The sequence below is a fragment of the Mytilus californianus genome, unplaced genomic scaffold (assembly GCF_021869535.1).
Source record: "Mytilus californianus isolate M0D057914Y unplaced genomic scaffold, xbMytCali1.0.p SCAF_1, whole genome shotgun sequence".
In the NCBI taxonomy this organism is placed as follows: Eukaryota; Metazoa; Mollusca; class Bivalvia; order Mytilida; family Mytilidae; genus Mytilus; species Mytilus californianus.
In genome coordinates, this window is record NW_026262581.1 from 94,526,031 (window position 1) to 94,543,359 (window position 17,329).

The 17,329-nt window shown below is 32.6% G+C and overlaps 1 protein-coding gene across 1 annotated transcript in view; it reads right to left on the reverse strand.

The window, feature by feature from the left end:
* LOC127710545 (ruvB-like 1) overlaps positions 1-17,113 on the reverse strand; it is a 34,146-nt gene extending 17,033 nt beyond the window's left edge. The window contains exons 1-4 of the mRNA XM_052216485.1: positions 16,884-17,113; positions 6,804-6,890; positions 5,800-6,016; positions 4,568-4,725 (exon numbers count right to left, since the gene is read on the reverse strand). Coding sequence (XP_052072445.1) covers positions 4,568-4,725; positions 5,800-6,016; positions 6,804-6,890; positions 16,884-17,024 — 603 coding nt within the window. The 5' untranslated portion in view covers positions 17,025-17,113. The remainder of the gene's footprint in view (positions 1-4,567; positions 4,726-5,799; positions 6,017-6,803; positions 6,891-16,883) is intronic.
* Positions 17,114-17,329: the final 216 nt, after the last annotated feature.

A 17,329-nucleotide genomic window follows, 5' to 3' on the forward strand; every position in this document is an offset into this window, starting at 1 on the left:
GAAAATCCCCCCTTTTTAATGAATATAACCCCAAAACTTGGAAACGGTAAATCCGAAATTTATAAAAAAACAAAAGGGAGCTCACGTCAATAGATATGAACAATTCACAAAACGTTTCATGCAAATTGGTGAAATTGTTTTTGAGTTATTGTCCGAAAACTGGAAAATGCCCCCTTTTTTAATGAATAAAACCCCAAAACTCGGAAATGGTAAATCTAAAATTTATAAAAAACGAAAGGGAGCTCACGTCAATAGATATAAACAATTCACCAAAGTTTCATGCATATTGGTTAAAGCGTTTTTGAATTAATGTCCGACATGTTGACGACGGACGGACGGACGGACAGACGGACGGACGGACAGACAGACGGACAAAGGTATACCATAATACGTCCCGTAAACGGACGTATAAAAACTGCATTTTACCCCTATGTTCTATTTTTAGCCATGGCGGCCATCTTGGTTGGTTGGCGGGGTCATCGGACAAATTTTTAAAACTAGATACCCTAATAATGATTATGGCCAAGTATGGTTAAATTTGTATCAGTAGTTTCAGGGAAAAAGATTTTTGTAAAAGATTACAAAAATTTACTAAAAATTGATTATTAAGGGCAATAACTCCTAAAGGGGTCGACTGACAATTTTGGTCATGACAACTTATTTGTAGATCTTACTTTGCTGAACATTATTGCTGTTTACAGTTTATCTCTATCTATAATAATATTCAAGATAATAACCAATAAAATGCTTCGCTGGGGCACAGCTTGATACGACCGCAGAGGTCGAATCCTGAACAGTTGGGGCAAGTATGGACACAACATTCAAGCTTGATACAGCTCTGAATTTGGATTGTTATTAAATATTTGACACAGCATAGGTTTCTGACACAGAAAGAATGTGGTCTAAGAACTTGAATTTTTTTAATTTACCTATTATGGTCCAATGTCCAAAATCAAAATACATGGTTAGATTAAAGAACCCCATATATTTCCTTTGGACCTTAATGTAGACCAATTTAAATAAAATGCTTCGCTGGGGCGCAGCTGGATACGACCGCAGAGGTCGAACCCTGAACAGTTGGGGCAAGTATGGACACAACATTCAAGCTTGATACAGCTCTGAATTTGGATTGTTTTTAATATTTGGCACAGCATAGGTTTCTGACACAGAAAGAATGTGGTCTAAGAACTTGAATTTTTTTAATTTACCTATTATGGTCCAATGTCCAAAATCAAAATACATGGTTAGATTCAGCATATCAAAGAACCCCATATATTCAATTTTTGTTAAAATCAAACTAAGTTTAATTTTGGACCCTTTGGACCTTAATGTAGACCAATTTAAAAAACGGGACTTAAAATTAAAAATCTAAATACACGGTTAGATTTGGAATATCAAAGAACCCCAATAATTCAATTTTTGATGAAATCAAACAAAGTTTAATTTTGGACCCTTTTGACCTCAATATGAACCAATTTGATAGCGGGGCCCACAAATAAAAAATCTAAATTCATGGTTAGATTCAGCATATCAAAGAACCCCATATATTCAATTTTTGTTGAAATAAAAAAAAGTTTAATTTTGGACCCCAACTTGGACCAACTTGAAAACTGGGCCCATAATAAAAAATCTAAACACATGTTTAGATTCAGCATATCAAAGAACCCCAAGAATTCAATTTTTGTTGAAATCAAACAAAGTTTAAATACTGGACCCTATCTTGGACCAACTTGAAAACTGGGCCCATAATCAAAAATCTAAACACATGTTTAGATTCAGCATATCAAAGAACCCCAAGAATTCAATTTTTGTTAAAAATCAAACTAAGTTTAATTTTGGACCCTTTGGACCTTAATGTAGACCAATTTAAAAAAAAAGGACCCAAAATTAAAAATCTAAATACACGGTTAGATTTGGAATATCAAAGAACCCCAATAAATCAATTTTAGATGAAATCAAACAAAGTTTAATTTTGGACCCTTTTGACCCCAATATGAACCAATTTGATAAAGGGGTCTTGAAATTTGAAAAAAAAAAAATATTTGAAGAATAATTCTTTTTAATTTCTGAAATCTGAAATGAGAAAAAATTGACCCCCCACAATTTCTTTTTATCCCCCCCACTTTTTTTCCCCAAAAAAATTCTTTCCCTCAAGATATGGTCATAATCTCAATTCAAATTTCCAATGGAGTTGGCAACCATAATAACCCATTTAAATTTACCATAGTGCTAACTTAATCTATTTTATAATAGAATTTAAAATATAGTGTCAAATCTTTCATATGGATTTTTTTGTAAAAAAAAAAGATGCCACATTTGCAGATATTTTTACTGGTCTTCCTTTACAAATATGCATTTCTTTAAACATAATTTAATAGCAGTGTAATGGAAGTAACCAAAACGTTGTATTTTGATTACCTCCCTTACACTGTTTTAAATTATCTTTATTGTTCATTAACCATTACTTTATACATAATTTAAAAGCAGTGTAAGGGAGATAATTTCAATGATGTATTTGATTTATCTCCCTTACACTGCTTTAAATTATGTTTTGTACTAAAGTATTTGTCCATTAACCAGGACAACCTTGTTTTTCCCCCTTTTTTGCCCCTAATTCCTAAACGGTTTGAGCCATAACCCCCCAAAGCAAATCCTAACCATCCCTTTTTGGTATGGAAACTTGTAGTATAATTTCAGAGAGATCCATACACCGTTCCACAGTTATTGTCTGGAAACTAGAAAATGCTTATTTTTGGCCCCTTTTTGGCCCCTAATTCCTTAACTGTTGGTACCATAACCCCCAAAATCAATCCCAACCTTCCTTTTGTGGTATTTAACCTTATGGTCAAATTTCAAAAAGATCCATTCACTTAAACTAAAGTTAGAGTGCGAAAACCAATGTGTCTTCGGACGACGACGCCGGACGACCACGATGCCAACGTCATACCAATATACGACCACAAAATTTTTTTGCTGTCGTATAAAAACTGCAAAATTTCCTTAAAATTACCAATTCAGGGGCAGCAACCCAACAACAGGTTGTCAGATTTGTCTGAAAATTTCAGGGCAGATAGATCTTGACCTGATAATCAGTTTTATCCTATGTCAGATTTCCTCTAAATGCTTTGGTTTCAGAGATATAAGCCAAAATCTACATTTTACCCCTATGTTCTATTTTTAGCCATGGCGGCCATCTTGGTTGATTGGCAGGGGCATCGGACACATTTTTTAAACTAGATACCCTAATGATGATTGTGGCCAAGTTTGGTTAAATTTGGCCCAGTGGTTTCAGAGGAGAAAATTTTTGTAAAAAGCTAACGACGACGGACGACGGACGCCAAGTGATGAGAAAAGCTCACTTGACCCTTCGGGTCAGGTGAGCTAAAAACAGGACCCAAAATTAAAAATCTAAATACACGGTTAGATTCGGCATAACAAATAAATAAATGTGGTCAAAGATTTTACAAATCTAATGCGCCATACTGGTCTTCCTTTATAAATATGCATTTCTTTAAACATAATTTAAAAGCAGTGTAAGGGAAGTAACCAAAACGTTGTATTTGGATTACCTCCCTTACACTGTTTTAAATTATCTTAATTGTTCATTAACCATTACTTAATACATAATTTAAAAGCAGTGTAAGGGAGATAATTTCAATGATGTATTTGATTTATCTTCCTTACACTGCTTTAAATTACGTTTTGTACTAAAGTATTTGTCCATTAATGAGGACAACCTTGTTTTTCCCCCTTTTTTGCCCCTAATTCTTAAACGGTTTGAGCAATAACCCCCCAAAGCAAATCCTAACCATCCCTTTGTGGTATGGAAACTTGTAGTATAATTTCAGAGAGATCCATACACCGTTCCACAGTTATTGTCTGAAAACTAGAAAATGCTTATTTTTGGCCCCTAATTCCTTAACTGTTGGTACCATAACCCCCAAAATCAATCCCCACCTTCCTTTTGTGGTATTGAAACTTATGGTAAAATTTCATAGAGATCCATTCACTTAAACTAAAGTTAGAGTGCGAAAACTAATGCGTCTTTGGACGACGACGACGCCGGACGACGCCAACGTCATACCAATATATGACCACAAAAATTTGTTTGCGGTCATATAAAAATGCTTATTTTTGGCCCCTAATTCCTTAACTGTTGGTACCATAACCCCCAAACTCAATCCCAACCTTCCTTTTGTGGTATTGAACCTTATGGTAAAATTTCATAAAGATCCATTCACTTAAACTAAAGTTAGAGTGCGAAAACCAATGTGTCTTCGGACGGCGACGACGCCAACGTCATACCAATATACAACCACAAAATTTTTTTGCGGTGGTATAAAAATTGTGTATTCTCTTATTTTCAGGCTATAATGTTTATCCAAAACAAAGGTTTAAAATACATTGAATAACAGTTATTAAACATACAGTGCTTGACCATTTTTAAATTAAAGTTTCCTACATCAAAATCTGACAAAGGTGCAATTGAGTGTAACCAATTACAAATTCTTGATCTTTTAAAAAATGCTAAGTTTCTATCTATATTGTCTTAACATCTGCTAGCTACCTTCACTGCACCACTGTTAGCCTCAATGTAAATAACATCACCAACTTCTACTTTCTCTTTCTGTAGACTTTCATATATAGATGGGTCTAACTTAAGTTGTTTTGTTCCTTTGGCGGTTTTCAAACCAATGACAACATGGCTTACCGTCTTACCATACCCTACAAAGACATATTTATAGTATAAAATCACAATTCATACCATTACACTTGATTTCAACACTAATGCTAAAATTAGTATATTGCTTTTTGAGTACTAAGTATATTCTAATTTTTGTTATTCATTTATTAGAATAATTGCAGAAACTATTTTTGACAATTTCATAGTCTATTACAATGCTCATTCCATGGTTGTATTTGTTTGCAAAATAATCTTAATCCTATCATGTGCACACATTCTACATTAAATTATCCCAATAAACTCTTTTTGAAAAGCCTTGACATTTTTACTTTATATATCAACAAAGAGCTTTGATATGCCCCCTCTCTATATGTATTTTACTTGTGTCAACATTGTTTATCACTCATGTTTGACTCTTTAACCCCTCTTTCATATCATGTGACCAACATGGTAAACTGCATGGTTAGACTTCACTTTTTTTTGAGTAATAAAATTTTATAACTAATCAAGTCAGTCTCTTGAGCCAAAATTTCGAGAAAATTGGTGCCAAATTTCTTAGATATGTATCTTTTCAATCATTTATAACAAAGAAGTTGAAATAATATGCTTTTTGTTCTAAAAAAAGAGAAAAATCCCAAATTTACAAAATTGACAGAATAGGAAATTTGACACGAAAAAGCAACAAAATTTTATAAAACTTTCATTAACACCTACCTATAGTTTTTTTAGTTAGATTTATTCAGATTGGTCCACTTCATCTTTAGTGAAAGTATGAAAAAAAGTTTGTGAAACTGATTTTTTTCATGATAATAGCACAAAAATGGGTAAAAAATGATGAAAAATGGGAAAATCGTCAAAATTGGGTACTTTCAAATGGCCGTAGCAAAAAAAGAAGTGCATCACCATATGATTTTTTCTTCACCAATTATTTTTTACAGTCATATAAACCCAAAAATCAAGTTTAGAAAAAAAATTTTATTCTAGAAATTTTTGGCTCCTCAGAGGTGTACATCCTTAACTTTGTATCAATCAGCCTGTTTCACATTACAGTATTGTAACTTTGACGTATGTTAAAGAATTGTGAAAACTTTCTATTGGAAGAATACAAAACTAACCTCCCATTGGATTTTCTGTTTCAACTGGAGACATCTCAGTCACTTCTCCTTCATAGACTTCCTTTGTTTCTTTGATTCTGAGTCCAATAGCTCGTCTGAAGTTCTCCATCAATACTTCAGTCTTTTTAATCTCGGTTGAGTATACTTCACTACCAACCATAGGACAGAAAGGCACTTTTGATCCTAATTCCTGGGCAACAGCTAGCGCTATAGCAGTCTAAAAATTCATTATGAATCAAGATTAAAATAGTCTGCAAAGAGTCAATGTCTCCCATTCAACAGAAAGATACATTTCATTTTGTGTGAATACTGAATGTCATTTTTGTTACTTTTATCAATCAGTTCTGACAAAAACATTCCACTTTTAAACACACAAAAAGGTTAATTTTCTTTTAAAATATTTATGTATTTACAGTAGGTATTCAATTCATACAGTAACAGATTTTTTATTGGCGACAAAATGAATTACCTGTTTTTGTCACATTTTCTATTTATTTAAAAGCAACCAAACACTGTTTGTGTACTTGCAGCAAAAGTTAATTATTTAAAAAAAATCTCAAATCTGATTAGACCCTCAACAGATTACAAAACACATGCAATTCTTTTTTCTACAAAATTGATATCAGTTTTAATTTTAAATTCAAATTGTAGATATACTTTACTGAAAATATAGCACAGCAGTGCTTTAAGCTCCTTTAAAGGACATGTGAAGGTCTCTGAATTGTTATCTCCTTTTTTGTTTAATTATTATTACTGTGGATTCATTATTATTCGTTGGATACCAATTTTCGTGGTTTTCGTGGGTACAGGTGAACCACGAATTAAATGTTCAACGAATAACAAATTTTCTATACGCTTGTATGCAGACTTCGGTAAAACCACGAAATTTAATTTCTACGAACATGTAAGTTTTCCTTAATCCACGAATATTGGTACCCACGAAAATAAATGAATCCACAGTATATTATAAACACAGAAGGAAACTATTGTGAAATTAACAGTACCTTGCCAGTTCCTGGAGGTCCTGCCAACAATACAGCTCTACCTGCCATCTTCTTTGATCTAATAAGTTCTACAACAACACCAGCTGCCTAAATATAATATAATATCATTTATAAAACTAATGTTCATCATTGTCCATCTTTATTAACATAATCATTGGGTACACAAGCCGTATGAGACAAATTGTTCAAAACTTTTACAAAAGCTATAATAAATATACTGATTAGTTGTGGGAGTATGATTCCATTTGCAGAAATTTAATAAAAAGTGCTATTTCACACCATGCATTTTATAGTAACATTAATTGTAAGGCAAACAAGCTCAGAAATTGTCCTTTAAATAGGCTAGTGATACAGTAATTCAACTACTTAGACCACTCGGCCACTGTGGCACCCTTTTCATACTACAAGCAAGTCAGGCCAGAAATGCAAGAAAATCAAAAGCACAAACTTTTTTTTAAATGCATGAAAACTTTTCAACAGTTTTTTGTTTGGTGAAGCTACTACTGAAAGTCCGTGAAATCAAGATAAGGATTTCTCACATAAGATAAACTTGGCTTAATCCAAACAAAAAGTCAGCCCCTTTTAAGTCATCATTATTTAAGCGCTGAAGGTATTATAAGGAACTTGCATACATGAAACAATAAAATGCTTCGCTGAGTGCAGCTGGATACGACCGCAGCTGGATACGACCCCAGAGGTCCAACCCTGAACAGTTGGGGCAAAAATATAATAATAATAATAATAAATTCTTTATTTAAAGAGGGTAAACTCAGTTAGTTACAATAAACTAATCTTCCCTGAGGCCCTCACATACAAATTACAATACAATCAAAAACAGATATTTACACATAGTTAATTTACAGTCAATTAGTTAAATGTAATATTACTAACATGATAAGATATAAGCCTGTTCAAGATGTACATGTAGTCAAAAAATCAAATACAAATAAAAATAAAAGAATATACAAATACATTGTAGAAAACATAATCTTATCAGGACTGTGTTAAGTACTTCTTGATACTTTGTTTAAAAGTATAAGTGTTTTGAGCTTTACGCATTTTGTGTGGTAGTCCATTCCATAACACTGATCCAGAATAAACAAAAGATTTCTTAAATAGCTCAGCTTTTGGCTTAGGAACTATCAGATTACCTTTAGGTACGCCTCTCAGGGAGTAAGGATTATTATCTGATTTCAGTTTAAACTTTTGAACTAGGTACATTGGTGCTTCCATACGCATACATTTATATAGAAGTAAATATTTGTGGTATTTTATTCTATTGTCAACTGTCATCCACCCAAGTTCTTTAAATAAGGGGGCTGAGGGGGATAAGGGAACTGCATCTAGAATTAATCTTGCTGCCCTTTTTTGGAGTTTTAAAATTCTTGCTATCCCTTCATTTTTACATTCACCCCAAATAATACAGCAGTAGTCAATCAGGGGCAGAATATACCCATTGTAATATGTTTTCCTTGCATTTATATCTAAAATTTCTTTATTTTAGAAACAAGGTATATTCTGGATGATATATTAGCACAAACTTGGTCAATTTGATTTCTCCAGTTAAGTGTGCTGTCAATTTTAACACCTAATAATTTTTCACATGAAGAATTTTGTAATACTTTTGAATCTATTATTAAGTTTGGTTGATAAGTCTGAATTGATAGTTTCTGCTTTGTTCCAGTAACCAAACATTTTGTTTTATTTGCATTAATGAACATGTTATTCATATTGCACCACTCTTCAACCCTGTATAAATCTTCTTGAACATCATCATGTATATTTTCTATGTTTTTCCCTGATTTATGAAGAGTGGTGTCATCAGCATATAGGTCTGTTTCACAATTTTCAATGCATAAGGGAAGGTCGTTTATAAATAGCACAAACAATAGAGGACCAAGTATAGAACCTTGGGGGACACCAAATTTTACATGTTGTTGTTCAGAGTAAACATTACAAATGTTTACCTGCTGTTTTCTGTTATTCAGGTATGACTTGAAAACAGTAGCCTCACTAAATCCATAAATTTCAAGCTTTAAGCAAATGGACACAATATTCGTGCTTGATACAGGTCTGAATTTGGATTGTAATTAAATATTTAACACATAATAGGTTTCTGACACAGAATAACTGTAGTCAAAGAACTTAGAATTGGTTATATGATTTGAATTTATATTCATTTTTTTGCTTTTGTGCAATACACCATGCGGTTGCGTATTGACCCCCCCCCCCCCCCCTTTATTTTGCAAAAAAAAAAAAAAAATATTTGAAGAAATTTTCTTTTTAATTTCTGAAATCTGAAATGAGAAAAAATCCCCCCCCCCCACAAATTCTTTTTTACCCCCCCTCCCCCCAATTTTTTTTCACCTCCCCCCAATTTTTTTTTCACCTCCCCCCCAATTTTTTTTTCACCTCCCCCCTTTTTCCAAAAATTCTTTCCCTCAAGATATGGTCATAATCTCAATTCAAATTACCAATTTAACTACATCATAAAAGTCTTAAAATAGAAAATGACATACACAATCATGGCTAAAAATAATATTCCTTTAATAGTAACTTCTAAAAATTAATTGACAGCTAATCACCTCAAGACAATACAACATCTTTATACAAAATTTAAAAGCAATGTAAGGGAGGTAATCCAATTTTTTTTTTAATACTTCAAATGTATTTCGATTACCTCCCTTATACTGCTTTTAAATTGTCCATTAACCAGGAAACCCTTGTTTTTCCCCCTTTTTTTACCCTAATTCCTGAATGGTTTGAGCCATAACCCCCCAAAGTCAATCCTAACCATCCCTTTGTGGTATGGAAACTTGTGGTATAATTTCAGAGAGATTCATACAAGTTATTGTCTGGAAACTAGAAAAATGCATATTTGGGCCCTTTTGTGGCCCCTAATTCCTTAACTGTTGGTACCATAACCCCCAAAATCAATCCCAACCTTCCTTTTGTGGTATTGAACCTTATGGTAAAATTTCATAGAGATTCATTCACTTAAGCGAAAGTTATTGTGCGAAAACCAATGTGTCTTTGGACGATGATGACGACGCCAAGGTCATACCAATATACGACCGCATAAAAATCGTTGTTCTGAAGTAAAAATGCAATTGAAACAAGTACATTGTACATATGAATAAGGATACATGTACATAAACCTTAATCCTATTCTTTAATAGCAATTAATCAAAGACCTGTCAGTTGTAGAAGTTTCACCAAATGAAGGAATACTATACATTTATTTCTCTTGCCTGAGGGAGATATGAAGATTTGGGCATTGCCCAAGGGAAATGTGAATAAATCTTTACCTCTCTCTACGCCAACAGAAATGAATGTTTTATTCAACTGCCTATACTTTTTTTAAACATTGATAAATTGTACAGATAAAAAGTTAAATATCTACTTTAGTTAGCATGGTAGGTCTTTCGTTTCTACGTGTCTGGTAATTTGAGAAATCTCTAGATAACTTTTGGTTAGAATGATAGAAAATTACGCAGTTATCTCCCCTTAATTGTCAATTTCTACTGCATTTCAATAAAAAGATTTAAATAAACTGATTTATTTTTTCAAAGTTCTCCATGCCTGATATACTGTTTGTACTAAAAAATGTTGAAAGGGACAAAATAGTACAGTAAAACCTGTATAAAACGGCCAGCTATGGGACTATGAAAAAGGGCTGGTTTGGACAGTGGGTCGGTTTATTTAGGTTATCGTTTTGACAGGAAGTTATTGACTTGTGACATCAGATATTTTGCATGTAAAAGTTCTGTCTCATTGTAAATTGTAAACTATTAAAAATTAATACCGTAATAATCTATTCATTAAAAGTTATGTCATGATTTGTGTGAAAATATTGTGATATGAACAATACAATTTGTGTTTCCTGCCTTTTCACCAATTAACTACGGACGATCGTGTTTTGAGTCATCATATTCATTGGCTGTAGATATTTCAGAAATTGGTTGTCTCCCAAATTAAAAAATAATATTTCAACTTTTTTTTTACATATCCTTGTATGTCAAATCGACCTCGGTAGCATCAGTCTTCAACTTGTCAGTTTCACTTTCTCTTTGAGTTTTCATTTGCATCAGAATCAACATGTTGTTTGAATTGTTCATCGAGAATTTCGTTTAACTTCCATTGTTCATTTCCTACGTTGGTATAGCCGATTAAAAAGCATAGGTTTCTGACACAGAAAGAATGTGGTCTAAGAACTTCAATTTTTTTAATTTACCTATTATGGTCCAATGTCCAAAATAAAAATACATTCAGCATATCAAAGAACCCCATATATTCAATTTTTTGTTGAAATCAAACAAAGTTTAATTTTGGACCCCAACTTGGACAAACTTGAAAACTGGTCCCATAATCAAAAATCTAAACACATGTTTAGATTCAGCATATCAAAGTACCCCAAGAATTCAATTTTTGTTAAAATCAAACTAAGTTTAATTTTGGACCCTTTGGACCTTAATGTAGACCAATTTAAAAATGGGACCCAAAATTAAAAATCTAAAAACACGGTTAGATTTGGCATATCAAAGAACCTCAATAATTCAATTTTTGATGAAATCAAACAAAGTTTAATTTTGGACCCTTTTGACCTCAATATGAACCAATTTGATAGTGGGCCCACAAATAAAAAATCTAAATACATGGTAAGATTCAGCATATCAAAGAACCCCATATATTCAATTTTTGTTGAAATCAAACAAAGTTTAATTTTGGACCCCAATTTGGACCAACTTGAAAACTGGGCCAAAAATCTAAAATCTAAATACATGTTTAGATTCAGCATATCAAAGAACCCCATATATTCAATTTTTGTTGAAATCAAACAAAGTTTAATATTGGACCCCAACTTGGACGAACTTGAAAACTGGGCCCATTATCAAAAATCTAAACACATGTTTAGATTCAGCATATCAAAGAACCCCAAGAATTCAATTTTTGTTAAAATCAAACTAAGTTTAATTTTGGACCCTTTTGACCTCAATGTGGACAAAGTTGATAACGGGGCCCAAAAATCAAAAATCTAAATACATGGTTAGATTCAGCATATCAAAGAACCCCATATATTCAATTTTTGTTGAAATCAAACAAAGTTTAATTTTGGACCCTTTTGACCTCAATATGAACCAATTTGATAGCGGGGTCCACAAATAAAAAATCTAAATACATGGTTAGATTCAGCATATCAAAGAACCCCATATACTGTAAATTCAGAAATTATTGCGTGCATTTAATATTGCGATTTTGTCATTTTAGACTAAAATGCGATTTTAATTTTTGCGATATTGGGAAAAATCCTGTTTAATTCATATAAAAAAAATTTCAAAATGCGAGTTTAAATTATTGCGATTATAATCCTATCGCATTTTTCGCAATAATAAAAACATCGCAATAATTTCTGAATTTACAGTATTCAATTTTTGTTGAAATCAAACAAAGTTTAATTTTGGACCCCAATTTGGACCAACTTGAAAACTGGGCCAAAAATCAAAAATCTAAATACATGTTTAGATTCAGCATATCAAAGAACCCCATATATTCAATTTTTGTTAAAATCAAACAAAGTTTAATTTTGGACCCTTTGGACCTTAATGTAGACCAATTTGAAAACTGGACCCAAAATCCAACAAGAGTGCACACGCTGAAATGTCTCGCCTTCTTTACTAATCATTGATATTATGTTGATAGTCCTAAATATAAAGCTTTATTACAACTGTCACATAAACTTAACATTAACTAAGTAAACTAAACATTGACCAATGAACCATGAAAATGAGGTCAAGGTCAGATGAACCATGCTAGGCAGGCATGTACAGCTAACAATTCTTCCATACAACAAATATAGTTGACCTATTGCTTATAGTTTAAGAAAAACAGACGAAAACACAAAAACTTAACACTGAGCAATGAACCTTGAAAATGAGGTCAAGGTCAAATAAAACCTGCGTAACTGACATATAGATCATAAAATATTTCCATACACCAAATATAGTTGAACTATTGCATATAGTATTAGAAAAAAAGACCAAAACTCAAAAACTTAACTTTGACCACTGAACCATGAAAATGAGGTCAAGGTAAGATGACACCTGCCAGCTAGACATGTACACCTTACAATCATTCCATACACCAAATACAGCTGACCTATTGCATGCAGTATTAGAAAGAAAGACCAAAACTCAAAAACTTAACTTTGACCACTGAACCATGAAAATGAGGTCAAGGTCAGATGACACCTGCCAGTTGGACATGTACACCTTACAGTCCTTCCATACACCGAATATACTAGACCTATTGCTTATAGTATCTGAGATATGGACTTGACCACGAAAACTTAACCTTGTTCACTGATCCATGAAATGAGGTCGAGGTCAAGTGAAAACTGTCTGACGGGCATGAGGACCTTGCAAGGTATGCACATACCAAATATAGTTATCCTATTACTTATAATAAGAGAGAATTTAACATTACAAAAAATCGGAAACTGCGTAACATGAGGCATCCATATACAAAGTATGAAGCATCCAGGTCTTCCATCTTCTAAAATATAAAGCTTTTAAGAAGTTAGCTAACGCCGCCGCCGGATCGCTATCCCTATGTCGAGCTTTCTGCGACAAAAGTCGCAGGCTCGACAAAAACTAAATACACGGTTAGATTCGGCATAACAAATAAATAAATGTGGTCAAAGATTTTACAAATCTAATGCGCCATACTGTCCAATTAAAGATTACTTCTTGAAATTTTTCAATATTTGAAATTTGAAAAAAAAATAATATTTGAAGAATAATTCTTTTTAATTTCTGAAATCTGAAATGAGAAAAAATTGACCCCCCCCCCCCAATTTCTTTAAACCCCCCCCCCTTTTTTCCCCCAAAAAAATTCTTTCCCTCAAGATATGGTCATAATCTCAATTCAAATTTCCAATGGAGTTTGCAACCATAATTACCCATTTAAATTTACCATAGTGCTAACTTAATCTATTTTATAATAGAATTTAAAATATAGTGTCAAATCTTTCATATGGATTTTGTTGTAAAAAAAAAAGATGCAACATTTGCAGATATTTTAACTGGTCTTCCTTTATAAATATGCATTTCTTTAAACATAATTTAAAAGCAGTGTACATGTAAAGGAAGTAACCAAAACGTTGTATTTGGATTACCTCCCTTACACTGTTTTAAATTATCTTAATTGTTCATTAACCATTACTTTATACATAATTTAAAAGCAGTGTAAGGGAGATAATTTCAATGATGTATCTGATTTATCTCCCTTACACTGCTTTAAATTATGTTTTGTACTAAAGTATTTGTCCATTAACCAGGACAACCTTGTTTTTTCCCCCTTTTTTGCCCCTAATTCTTAAACGGTTTGAAACATAACCCCCCAAAGCAAATCCTAACCATCCCTTTGTGGTATGGAAACTTGTAGTATAATTTCAGAGAGATCCATACACCGTTCCACAGTTATTGTCTGGAAGTTACAAAAATGCTTATTTTTGGCCCCTAATTCCTTAACTGTTGGTACCATAACCCCCAAAATCAATCCCCACCTTCCTTTTGTGGTATTGAACCTTATGGTAAAATTTCATAGAGATCCATTCACTTAAACTAAAGTTAGAGTGCGAAAACTAATGCGTCTTCGGACAACGACGACGCCATCGTCATACAATATACGACCACAAAAATTTGTTTGCGGTCGTATAAAAAGCTCACTTAATTGATTATCCTGAAAAAACATCTTGTATAAACAATTATGTTTTGATTGCATATCGATCAATATGATTATCATGTTAAATTAATAAAACAAACCGGTTTTGACAAGTAATAATTAATGTAATTAAGAATGTTGGGACTGCATAAATAGACTGGAATTCGGAATTCAGGTTACGGTTTACAGTGGGTATTTTTACAAAGACTTTGAAGGGGGAAAAACTGGAACTTCAATTTTGGGCCAGAATGTACAGGAAACCGGTTTATTCAGGGTCTGGTTTACCAAGGTTTGACTAATAATTTTAAACTAATATTAGTTATTGACATGTAATTTTGGGCTAGTTGGTGATTATGCCAGGTGTTCAAACTTCATGGTTTTATAGCACGATATACATTCTGATGTTAGCTTGCTTTTTTAAATAATTCAAATTGTACTTGTTAACAATACAGGCTCTGAGCAATTCATAGTAGTGAAATATTTTGAATGAATTGAATTTAAATTAAGCTGATCAATTACTAAGTGTATATAATTCAGATATTGGTAGTGACATGTTCACTTAATGGTATAATAGGGGGGTGTTTTTTTTACAACTTTTCATTCTGTCACAGTTTCATTAGAAAAGAAGACTGGGTCATTAGAACGCACTCAGACTTGTCAAGTTTGTCAAAAACAATGCTTCACGGAGTAGGCAGGAGAAAATTACAATCACTAAGATTTTGATTTCCAGATAGTGAAGAAATTTAAATCAGACTGTTTTCATTCAGACTGAAAAGAATTACATCTGTGACCAATTTTCTGCAATACACATAAAATCAGAGATTGAGCAACTTGCAAAAGATGTCAAGTGCTTGATGTACCTTCTGTAATGAAGGCTCCAACATCATTAGACCAACAGCAAGAAAACATGAAAGAAACAACTTATGATCGAAAGAAAAAAAAATTAATGATTGGTGTCAAGTATTGGAGACATCAATGCATGTGGCAGAAGCCCAAATATTTTGATAAAGACATGGTACATTTAAAAGATGATGGAAAATTAAAATTTTTCTGTTCTATTTGAATGTGTGCAAAACTGTACTTGTAAAATGTGAAATTATGTGCAATCATTGTCTCTATCAATTAGTGTTTAAATATTTGATAATAGAAAAATTTATTCTACAATGCTTCCAGAACCTATAATTCATATCATTATATACACTACAGTGTATATTAAGAAAATAAAGTCCTCAATGACAGTAAAAAAATTAATAAACAGTAATATCGATATACATTAGAATCCAAAATTGTTAACTTTATTTAACAGTTGCACATTACCCTGTTCCTGTTCTGTTGATAGTCGTTGTCATGTTGTAAGTCATATGATCAGGTTGGGCTCAAGTCAGGAAAACTGGGGTATTCCCTGTTTTCAGGGAACACCCCAGTTATCTGGTGTTAAAAAACCCCAGTAAACAGGGACTTCTTTTTTCCTTGTCAATTTATGGTACGAAATCTACAAAAGCGCACCTTCTACATGTGATAACAATGTTATATGATAGCAAGTGTTTTTATAAGTTCAAAAATCAAGCTAATTTCAAGTCTTATTTGATGCTCAACTCACAACAAAACAATTCCTTTGTTCACCAATTCATACCTTGATCATCAATTATGAGAAGACAAAAAGATAAGTTAATCACTTAGGCATTTAAATTCAATGAATAGAAAATTTCAATAGAAGTGAACATAATTCAGTTATGATCAGTTACACCTGGAGCATGCAGCTTGATCAACTGATTCCTAAACAAAAGATTTGTATGTTTTTGAGTTCTAGAAAAAACAAGGCTTCACTTATTCATGTTTTGTTGTTCCTGAGATACTTAAAGTATTTACATATACTACTGATACAGTTAAAACATGCGCTTTTGTAAATTTCATGCCATGAATTGAAATAGAAAAAGGAAGTCCCTGTAAACTGGGGTTTTTTAACACCAGAAAACTGGGATGGTCCCTGAAAACAGGGAATACCCCACTTTCCATGACTTGAGCCCAACCTGATGATTTCCCTCAAATTTGTATATCCAATTACCAAAAGGAAAAATGACGATTCAATGAAAATAAAATTTGTAATACTGACTTCGTCCTCTTTCAATGGTAACACCTGTCTCATATTGTGTAACAACAGGTACGAAATGACCTAGTTACGAATCAACCATGTACAAAACCGACCAGGTTACGAAACGATCAGCACCCTAAAATTAACGATTTAAATAAAATTTCATGAGATTTTCAAAGCAATATAATTTTTGTACGTAAAATCAATTTAGGGCAGTCTATTAATTAATTCGCAGTTAAACAATTTTTAGAACTTTCCAGAATTACCTCTCGAGCAAGTTCTTGTCCAACTAAACCAGCCGCATTCTGAATTGCATAGCCATTTTCATCCAAACCTAATCCCTTAATGTGACTATGTGTAGCGATTCGTTGAGTTTTTGTGGTACTTTTCACTTCTTCGATCTTCATCTTTGTTCTTTAAGATATAACTAAGCAGAGCAACTATAAACAAAACTTTACACGAACCGGCACGCTGCAATCGTGAAATACGAGTTTGTTGTCTACAGCTTAAATCTTCTTTTCTAAAACGTTATAATAACAAAGATTTTTGAGGTTTATTTTACGACAGTATAATTTTATTGTTTTGCATGTATTATTTAATTACAACAAAAAATATATTTATCAGATTTATTTCAATCAGATAATGTTAAAAGAATAACTATTTGATATCGGTTTTAAAAGAAAAATATTTTACGACTTAACGGAAACATAGT